Raw genomic sequence first — 10,400 nt, forward strand, 5'->3', positions numbered from 1 at the left:
CTAACATCTTCAATTGTGAACTCAAAAACAGGCTTCATGTTCTGTAATGTTTACTTCTATGTACAATGTACTTAAATAATGATTATTAAGCTCATAAAAAGCAACAACAACTGTTAAACCCATAGTATGTAAACTATAGTTCTAGTCCAGTCTAGATCTACTGTGTTATAACATACTGTAAACTATACTTTGTTATGAAAGAAAAAGTTCCGGATGTTAAAAGTAACTTGTTGTTTTTGATAACCATCTACATGTATCATAATTATTCCATGACAATTGTGGCAACCATGTGGTGTATATTGGTTTTACATAATAGCCTGTATAAGTACATGAGAGAAATGCTTATATAGACAATGATACTTCTTCCGTGCGCATTACCTATTGTGTATTTCACTAGTACTTCAAATTACTCCATGTACAATAGTAGCTTAGATACTCTGTTGTTGACAAATGTATTATTTGTTTTTACTAATAAAGCCTTGAAAAAAAAAAAATAAAAAAAAAAAAAGCTAGAAAATGTCAAGACACACGGTCGTCAGAGCTTTTTTGACATTTGTACTGTGTATGTCATGTTGCTGCAGCCAAGAAATCTTCAGCGTATCTGTTTATGAGAACGCCACTGTCGGGACACCAATTTTGGAGGATACACAACCCCTAAAGGCGGCTCCGTCGGTCAAAGTAGGTGGATACACAGTGGAAGGCGATCCCCACAAGCGATTCCATGTCAGCAATGGTACGTTGTTTCTGATTAACCCTTTGGATTATGGAGTGCAAGATGAGTACATTCTACACCTTACGTCTGGCCAGTACGAAGATCGGGTCACCATTCGGGTACAAGTTGTGGACGTGCCTGGCTATCCTCCTGTCTTTAACACCAGCTGTGACATACCGACAAGAAACACCCCAAGCAAAACATTTCAATAGGTAACTACTAGTGTTTCTGAGAAAGCAAAGAGATATAGTCATCGGACATTTTCTTCCGGTAACCAAAATCATGAATATGTCCGTTTCGATAGCAGTAATAACAAGTGCGAAATAAAAGCTGCATGGGCCTTGCGTGCCAGACAGGATACAACAACAGCTTCCAGATTGTTTGAAGATAATTGGGAAAATACTGTCTGTGCGAGGAAAATGCGAAAATCGTTTGGGATCTTCCTAGAGGCTAAAAGAAATATTAATAAGACTGCGCTATCACTTTTTGGGGCATCAGCTAATATTCTCATCTCTCCGAGCTGGATGAGCGACGCCAATGTTAGATTTATGGTTTTATCCCGTCTCATACCAGATTCAAAGGGCTTTTTCACATATACCTGTGACTCAAAAGTCTCAGATTACTTGGGATTATCCGAAATAAAATCCTTTTTGAAAGATGTGAATGTAACACTTAAGGCAACAGTACAGCTGCTGCCATGTCCTCCACATAGATATGGCCTCTTATGTGAGAGTCAGTGTGCATGTAGAAACGGTGCAGATTGTCACAGATTCAATGGAGCCTGCAAGTGTAAACCAGGTTGGCAGGGGGTCATCTGTGACATACCGAAACAGGAACTGTCAATCAGCTCCACACAAGGACATTTAGATGAACTGTACATTACCGGATCTGTGACTCTTCATTGTCAAGAACATCATGTCAATGTGACAATACTGACATGGTCGTTTCAACCCGAAAAACGGACGGTCTCATTCAAGCCTTTGAGTATCATGAACGGACACAAAGTGGAAATAGTGAATCTTCAGGATAAAAACAATGGCTTGTACACCTGCCAAGCGATCACAACACAAGGAAATGTCCTGACTGCAAACTTTACACTCAATGTAACTTCCTGTCCACCCAATCACCATGGATCGAGATGCGAGAAGATCTGCAACTGTCTGCATGGCTCTGACTGTGATCGGTGGGACGGCTGTGTTTGTCTGGAAGGTTGGAGAGGATACAGATGTGAGGATCCCTGTAAACCGGGGACGTATGGACTGAAATGTGAGAGTAGTTGTGTCTGTAAAAACGGAGCTTACTGCAGTCCTAGCGACGGGACATGTAACTGCACAGCAGGCTGGAAAGGTACGACTTGTAGCGAACCATGCGAGAAGGGCAAATTCGGACACAACTGCCAATCTGATTGCACCTGCAAGAACAACGCCACCTGTCATCACGTGGACGGCACCTGCACCTGTATCCCACCATGGTCGGGAACGAAATGTGATATCATCAAGGAGTCAGATCTTCAAGTAGCTATTCTAATTAGTGTTTCTATTGCTATGGGGTTCCTTGCTTTTGTCGGTATTCTAGCATGTAAGAAAAAATGTAAACTATTTGACATGCACAAACCACTCCCAGAAGAGGAATATGCTGTATGTGAGTTGAGGAGGATGGAAGAAGACCTGGCAGACAAGTTACGCCCAGGATGGCTGGAGCGATGGCAGATAGACAGCAGTCAACTAACATTGGGAGATATGATAGGGATGGGTGCCTTCGGTCTGGTGACACAAGCCAGCCTAGCCTTGCCTACCGGTCAACGAACCGTTGCAGCCAAGATGATCCGCTTCAACGACAAACTGTGTTACCAGGACTTCTACAGAGAGACAGCGATACTCACAGTGATACATGAGGAAAAGGGATACAATCCCCGAAAATCTAACATTATTCAATTGTTTGGATTTAATATCACATCTAATCCAAAGTGCTTGATCCTCGAGTACGCCAGCGAAGGAAACCTCTTGAACTTCTTAAGGCAAAAGAAAAATAAGTTACATTATTTGCTGTATTTTGCAATTGACATTACACAAGCCCTCGGTCACCTGAAAGATCTTCGCATTTCCCATCGCGACGTGGCCGCACGTAACGTTCTAATCACTGAACAGAATATCGCAAAACTCGGCGACTTTGGCCTTGCTCGCGACGTGTACAACACAGCACAATACATTCCTGTCAATCACCAAGGCCAAGAACGACGTCTCCCGTTGAAATGGATGGCGATCGAGTCCCTCCTACATCTTCAGTTCTCGTGCGAAAGCGACCTGTGGTCCTTTGGTGTGCTTCTGTGGGAGATTGTAACAGGTGGGACGGACCCCATGTACGGTAACACACCACAGCCGACCTGTCAGCAGCTTGTGGAGATCCTACAGCAGGGGATCCGTCTGGACATGCCTGCGGAGTGTCCTCCAGACCTGTACGTCATCATGACGTCATGTTGGAGCGAGGACCCAACAGCGAGGCCAAATCCAGAAGAAATAAGGGAAAACCTGATTCGTGAACAGGAAAAACTGAACCCACACCAAGTGTTTATTGAGAGGGAGACAGTGGTGTGATCACAGGGCTCGAAATACCACCTGCATATGCAGGTTAGTGCAGGTAAAATTGGAGCTGTGCATGTATTTCTGGTGTCTACCTGCACTGGCCCATGTACTTTGTTTTATACATAAATGTCGTTTCATACATGATGTTGATTGTTCTTAGCTGCATTGACTGTTACCATCTATAAAGTATACAGAAAGCAGTGGTTCCTGAACAATTTTAGCATGATCCAAACTTCCTAAATAATGGTGCAGGTAAAATTTGTCTGGTGCAGGTAATTTTCAATGTTACCTGCACCAGTGCAGGTATGCAGAAAAAGGTATTTTGAGCCCTGTGATCATGACCATGAGGCAATATTTGCTTCCTTGTTATCTATGTGTTAAGGACAAGTTATTGCTAGAAATGAATGCTTAACCTGATATAGATTATTTACCAAACTGGACACAGAAATAGAAGTTTTATACCCTTTATTGCCTCACACATGCCTCACTCTAACTAAAGCCTCACTCTAAAATATCACTCAAGATGTAGAATTTTACCATTTGTAATGGACAATTTCTGATTGCTCAACTTTCTCAAAAGATCACAATGCGAGAAGTGTTTATCTTCTGCACAAGATTCATAATCAATATGCAATATACTTCATAGTATCATAACACAGCATTGTATATCATACATAAAATCAATGTCCTTATGACGTCAATGAAATGCCTGTATAGTTATGATTATACATCTTCGGAGAAGGTTAGAGAAAACATAGCAGTAAAATGAAGCTATTGCTGAGGTCTAGCAAAAAAAATGTTGTTTTCTGGCTATGGTCCTGAAAAAACTTAGTGTCGAAAGGTAAAGATTCTCCATTGTTATTTCATTTGTTTGATTTTATTAAGATTTAATCCGAAGTGATCCAACAAGGCATCAGGCACAATATTTTCAACATCCTGTTGTAAGTATACAGATATACATTGTACAAGCACAAGTATATCAATAAACTACACAAAGAAGGACTACATTTGAAGACATTCTTATATCAGCTGTTCAAAGTCCCAAACTGTTAACACAGTGTAAAATACAGGGAGTCTGTTTTGAATTTTGTCACTTAGACATCAGTTCGAAAAATTAAAGTCATTGTCAGCAGCCATTAAAAAAGCTATGGTTTTCGTTAGCGTCAGTCGGGTAACTGGAAATACATTTTTCTCACTGGGCCTGGGGTTGCTGTGAGTGTAGGAAGCCTGGTGGTCTTGTGTTGAGCGGACAATGAGTGCTTCAAGCCTTTAGATGCTTTGCATGGTGCTTGATGTGGTCATCCATGAATGAGGCCATAAAGTAGTAGCTGTGGTCATAACCCTGAAAGGAACCAAAATGTTTATGGTATGGATGGATTAAACCTTTAGGAAGATACATAACATATAGTATTTGGTATATAAGTAAAGACCAAGAAGTTTACTTCTAGGGCACATGCTTTAATCATTGTAGACATTTTTTTTTGGAAATCAAATGTTTTAACCATTGTATCAAAGAAGACTGTGACCTCTAGGTACATGAGTTGCAATCACTGTACTGGTTAAACAGAAAACTCTTTACAACATCTAAAGGACACGTGTTTCAAAAATTGTAGCCTAGAACTAGAAACTGTACATAACATGATATATATGTATATTAGATTTATGATTTACATAAGATCAATGTTCTTGCTATGATGAAACACTGGTGTAATATCAGAACACAAATAAATGTCCACACCTGGATACGATACGCAGATTTCTTCCCGACGTTATAGGTAATATTGAAAGGACTAAGTGTTTTAATAAATCAGACTTTGTAATTGCTGTTGTTACAATTTTTGGTTCAAGAACACCAAGTTTTCTCAACTCCCGGTAAATTTTGCATTGAATTGTGTGTTTTCTTGAGTGGGTATGACATAAAATTTATAATAATACAACACAGTGTATTCCACATCACCCTCGGTCCCAGCAAGCCACCCCACCCCCCGCTGGTCAGATCGCCCTCCGGTCTCCAGCAGTAGGGTGAGCCTTCCTACAATTGGGCTGGTACCTTGGGTGATACGAAACACATTGTGTTGCATTCTACATATCTAGTCTAGGAGAAATGGATCATAAGCAGCATGCCTACCTCCTGCATCCTCAGCACCACAGGCACCTTACTCTCCTTACAGGCAGCTACGAAGTTGTCAGGGAGCAGCTGGCCCGCAGGCAGGAAGTTATCAGCCTTGCCCTGGGGTTTCAGACAGGGTGTTAGTAGTTCATACTTAGGTCTAACGCTGTTATAAAGCTTATGGAATTCTTGTAAACAGGTCTAACATGCAAAATATCTATGGTATTTATTGATAGACCAATACTCTCTATGTGAAATTGTATATTTTTTTGGAGCTCATGTGTAGTGTACAACTACAAATTACTTATAATTAAGGCTACTTTCTTTTACTAATGAACAAACTACTTGGCAATAAAATTTGAAAAGAGACTGCTATTACTGTCAATAATTGTTTGTATTTTGATCTCCATTATTGTTACATGCTTCATACTACTAGTATTGCTTCTTGGAGTCATTTACAGTTTTGAATAAAAAGTGCAATCAAAACTCACAGAATTTGTAAACAGAAAATTAAACAAAATCATATGTGGCAACTATAAGTGAGTGGAATAGGTCAGTGTTCAAAATAAAATGATGTCTTAGAGAGAAGTAGAAGAATGCACTTAACAAAAAAGATGACACCTCCCTACCTGATCAATGAGTATGTCCACTGGAGGCCCTTGGTATTTCTTCACTAGCTCACTAGCATCATACTCCTGCAGATAGCAGAAAACAAAGGTTCTCATTTCAAACACTTGAGGCTTTCATTGTGAAGTAACATGGACGCTCAGAATTCTACTGGGTGCGATAATACAGCCATACAAAAAGTTGTTATAGAGGCCTTCTGAAGGTTGTCTTGAAGTTGAACACATAAATATCTGAAGTGTATAGAACTCAGGATTACTGATGCTACATTACTACGTCTCTTTGAACCACTCATGTATCTTTTCACAAGTGGCGATATTATGTCAAAATTATGGCATCAATCATAAACTGTACGCAGCATGCAAAGTAAAGCGTACCTGCACACAGCATTAAGTACAATATTAAGTTTCTTATTACCCAGGTAAGAAGTTCGTGGGTTTTCACAATATATAATTAAATGGCAAATTATTTTCTAAACTCATTGTTTGCTAGTATAGAATGGTTACCTTCCAGGTTTCTTTGTTACTTCCCAGGTAGCCAGAAAATGCCTTCTGTCCCCAGGGACAGTTTATCGGGTTGCAGATGGGGGCAAATGCTGAAACCGACTGAAGGGGAGAAAAAACACAAAGGGTAAAATAAAAAAACAAATGTTCTTGGTACTTTTCTATAACATGCCTATCCACATACCTGTCCCTACTGCTATTTGCCATCCACAAAGGCCTGTCCCTAGTGCTGAACACCATTCACACACTATCCCTGGTGCAGAATACCATAAATACACTAACAAACCTGTCCCTGGTACTGAACACTATCCACACACAAGTAAACATACCTGTCCCTGGTGCTAAACACCATTCACACACTAACAAACCTGTCCCTTGTGTCTGATACCATTCGCACAATGACATATACCTGTCCCTAGCGCTGAACAACATTCACATACTAATAGAGCTGTCCCTGGTGCTGAATACCATCCATACAAAACACACCTGTCCCTGGTGCTGAATACACACTTATCTGCCCCTGGTGCTGTACACCACACACTAACATACCTGTCCCTGGTGCTGAACACCATTCACACACTAACATACCTGTCCCTGGTGCTGAACACCATTCACACACTAACATACCTGTCCTGGTGCTGAACACTCCACTAAGATAAAGATACACTTCACCAAATTTTTGACTGATTATCATCCATACACCCTATAGCACTGAACTATCATACAGACCCTGTATTTCCCTGGGTTCTTCAGATAGCAGATCAGCGCACCATGTCCACCCATGCTGTAGAGATGACACAGAGTGGTCAGGGCATAGAATCATATCGTGACAAAATACAGGAATAGTTTAGTGGCTAACACAGGCAAGAAATGACATGATTGCTACTCATTAGGCAAAGACTATGAATGTGTGCCATTGTAACTGGAATAGTTTCACCTGAACAAATCATAAATTTAGACCAAACATTACAATGAAGTATTATAGCTCTATACACATCTAACTACCTGTTTTGAGATCTAACTACCTGTTTTTAATGTACTGCTAACTTTTACTAGCCATAACAAAATTTGCAAATGCACATGTAGGTCTATGATATTCAAGATCAATTATTTCATACACAGCTTGTCCCAAGTTTTAAGATTAGCTATTGTCAACATTTTGTTCTATCCATAACTTATGAATGATCAGGGCTCGAAATACCACATGCATAGTTTAGTGCAGGTAAAATTGGAGCTGTCCAGGTATTTCTGGTGTCTACCTGCACCTAACCTACACTGGTCCATGTACTGGGTTTTATACATAAATGTCCTATGGTGTAGGTGCATGTGGATGCATTGAATGTTACCACCTACAAAGTATAAAAGAAAAAAATAGTAATTGTTCCTGAATAATTTCAATATGACCCATACTTCCTAAATTCATAGTGGTGCAGGTGAAATTTGTCTGGTGCAGGTAATTTTCAATGGTACTGCACCAGTGCATGTATGCAGAAAAAAGGATTTCGAGTGCTGATGATGTATCAGACTCTCTCCCCTTACCTGTGACCAAAGATAGACTGCCTGTCAGAGTCCACTGGGAAACTGCTGTTCACCACTGAAGGGAGCTGAAAGTAGAACAAACATGTTTTGTACATTAGACAAAAAATCATGGCCTTTTGAAAGATCTTACAAACATTGACTGCAACAACCTAACAAAAGAGAGGTAAGGCCAATATTCATACTGATAGGTCTTGAATTATGTGGTAGGCTAGAAGTAATCTTTAATTTGTTTTTGAGACTACACCATGATTTAAAACATTAGGTGATACAATCTGTGGGAAATGTATGTTGAGGCCCTCTGTTCCCTACCTCTTCAGTAACGTATGAATACATCCTGTAGTTGGTCTTCCACTTGTCTTCTGTGGCGTTCACATAGAACCCTGCTCCTGTACCAAAGTCCCAGCCGTCCTCCTCTCCCTCAATGTTGCAACCACCTAGGAATGGGGTAAATCTGGTCAACAGCATCCCATACATACATAACTGCAAACATATATCATTTGATTCTGAGGACTACCTTCCTTTTGAGATGGCTTTTTTTTAATTGCTAGATATATCAATACACCTCAGCTTATCAAATAACTAGTTAAAAAAGAGACTGTGAAATATTATGGGAAACTAAATTATGAGCGCTTGAAACAATTCCTTACTTCGCTGATATATAGGGACCAATTAGCACCCTTGTCCAAAATATGGACGATTCCAGACGTTAACGTGGTCAAGGATCCCAGACGGAACAGCAGAGAAGCGACTGTATATAGTGTATACAACAAACGCTGGAGCAAACTACTTTCCGTATGGTGCCCAGGCACATAAATCGGGTATCCCTGTTGGATACTGCCTTACCACCAATAGATCTACTTGGAGATTAAATCCCCATACTCACGAGGGCTGGTGTCGGGAGCGATGATGATGATGCCATGCTCGGCAGCCGCCCGCTGTGCGCAGGCCTTGGTGACGAAGTTCTGTTCGGTACAGGTGAGCCCGGACAGCCAGTACAGAACCGGACACTTCCCGGACTCTGCCTGGGGCGGCAGGTACACACCGAAGTTCATCTTACACTTCAGCTGGGTGCTGTGGGATCAAAGAACACAATACTTCTTTAAACCATAGGAATAGTACTAGTACATCAATGAAGGGTAGACATACACTTGCAAGTTGTAAGATACACCAAATAGCAGTTGCTCTATAGAAACTGGATATCATTTTGGAAACAGTCAAACGTTTCAGGTTGCATCCACTATCTTTTGTCAGTGACACTAAGAAGATCTGTTGATGAATAAAAGTGGTGAATTGTGAATCATTTGCTGCTTTCGTTTGGATCACGGGATAGAAGAGAATACTGTGAAATGACTTGACTTTATGGGGCTTAATTTTTCAGGAGAAGAGGAAAGTGTTGTTCTGGAAGTGTAGTATTGCAAAGTTCACAGTTCAAACTGTTGTAGTAACACAATGCAAGTCAAGACAAGGCATATGTTTGCACTAAGTTCACAGTGACTTCTCAAAACAACAAAGATAAAACCACTGTGGATATTTCACAGTTAACAGTGCTTCCTTATTCAAAACCATAGGTAACTTCATCAGACATATATATACAAATATACTGCATAATGTTACATTGATACAGGAATTTTGTACAAAGATGTAACCGACCTCTCGTGAGAGAACACCTTCTGAAAACCACCAAACATCTTGTTGCAGGAGACCTCGGAGACTGCCATCTTGATTGCTGCACAGGTGGACGAATCCAACCGAAAAGTTTAGACAAATTATCCTGAACTGTCAATGAATGTAGATTACACTTACTATACAAGCCAAGCGTGACATGCAGTGCTAACAGATTGTAGTTTTTTGGTGTTGCATGTCCAGATATGCTTATAGAGTGGTTTTACTAGAAAAGAACTATCGTATAGTGTCTAGCTGCCCTGGACACGGCACACAGCACTCTGACACACCCCCTTCTTCCACCAACCCCCCTCCCTCCAATTTTCACGTGCCTACTTCCATGCCACATTCACAAAAGGTTTGATAAAATTTATGCATGTCATTCCTTAAATCCTGATCTATCACTTAACACAATTCATCAGTCTAAAACACCATTAGTACTTGCATATGTTCATCAACAATTACCAAAGAAAACGTCAAATCTTACTTTTCCAGACCTGTGCACGCATGGAGGGGCAAAGGTCATAGTAACGCACCTGCGCAGTAAGAGAGGGTTGGAATGGAATTTCTGATGTCGCATATTTATTTTCTCAGTTTCTCATGTTTTAAAACAAGCTACCTGCTCATTTTGTAATCAAATACACTTATTTTAGGTTATTTAAGGAAAT

At 40.4% G+C, this 10,400-nt stretch overlaps 2 protein-coding genes across 3 annotated transcripts; one reads left to right on the forward strand and one right to left on the reverse strand.

Moving 5' to 3' along the window:
• The first annotated feature begins 1,701 nt into the window (after positions 1 to 1,701).
• Positions 1,702 to 3,306, forward strand: LOC118427206 (megakaryocyte-associated tyrosine-protein kinase-like). The gene has a single exon (XM_035836842.1). The coding sequence runs from the start codon at positions 1,702 to 1,704 to the stop codon at positions 3,304 to 3,306; it is 1,605 nt and encodes a 534-aa protein (XP_035692735.1).
• Positions 3,307 to 4,510: 1,204 nt separating this feature from the next.
• On the reverse strand, positions 4,511 to 10,304 carry LOC118426811 (S-formylglutathione hydrolase-like). 2 transcript variants are annotated; one of them, XM_035836342.1, is made up of 10 exons: positions 10,220 to 10,304; positions 9,721 to 9,796; positions 8,954 to 9,141; positions 8,380 to 8,504; positions 8,071 to 8,135; positions 7,261 to 7,315; positions 6,535 to 6,633; positions 6,034 to 6,099; positions 5,423 to 5,524; positions 4,511 to 4,636 (listed from the first exon to the last, which is right to left on the reverse strand). In XM_035836342.1, the coding sequence occupies exons 1-10, from the start codon at positions 10,239 to 10,241 to the stop codon at positions 4,556 to 4,558; spliced, it is 879 nt and encodes a 292-aa protein (XP_035692235.1). In that variant the 5' UTR covers positions 10,242 to 10,304; the 3' UTR covers positions 4,511 to 4,555. The 2 variants fall into 2 exon arrangements, with proteins under 2 accessions (XP_035692235.1, XP_035692236.1); XM_035836343.1 differs by having other exon boundaries at positions 10,230 to 10,277.
• Positions 10,305 to 10,400: the final 96 nt, after the last annotated feature.

Source organism: Branchiostoma floridae, chromosome 12 (assembly GCF_000003815.2).
Source record: "Branchiostoma floridae strain S238N-H82 chromosome 12, Bfl_VNyyK, whole genome shotgun sequence".
Classification (NCBI taxonomy): Eukaryota; Metazoa; Chordata; class Leptocardii; order Amphioxiformes; family Branchiostomatidae; genus Branchiostoma; species Branchiostoma floridae.

What these genes read in the sequence shown, in the direction of transcription:
- LOC118427206 (XM_035836842.1), top strand. Translation starts at nt 1,702, where the DNA reads ATGAACGGACACAAAGTGGAAATAGTGAATCTTCAGGATAAAAACAAT.
- LOC118426811 (XM_035836342.1), bottom strand. Translation starts at nt 10,241, where the DNA reads ATGCGTGCACAGGTCTGGAAAA. An exon ending in CAGTCTATCTTTGGTCACAG is followed by an intron (nt 7,316 to 8,070) that starts GTAAGGGGAGAG and finishes TCATCTCTACAG; the next exon opens with CATGGGTGGACATGGTGCGC. An exon ending in AGAACCCAGGGAAATACAGG is followed by an intron (nt 6,634 to 7,260) that starts GTCTGTATGATA and finishes TCTCCCCTTCAG; the next exon opens with TCGGTTTCAGCATTTGCCCC.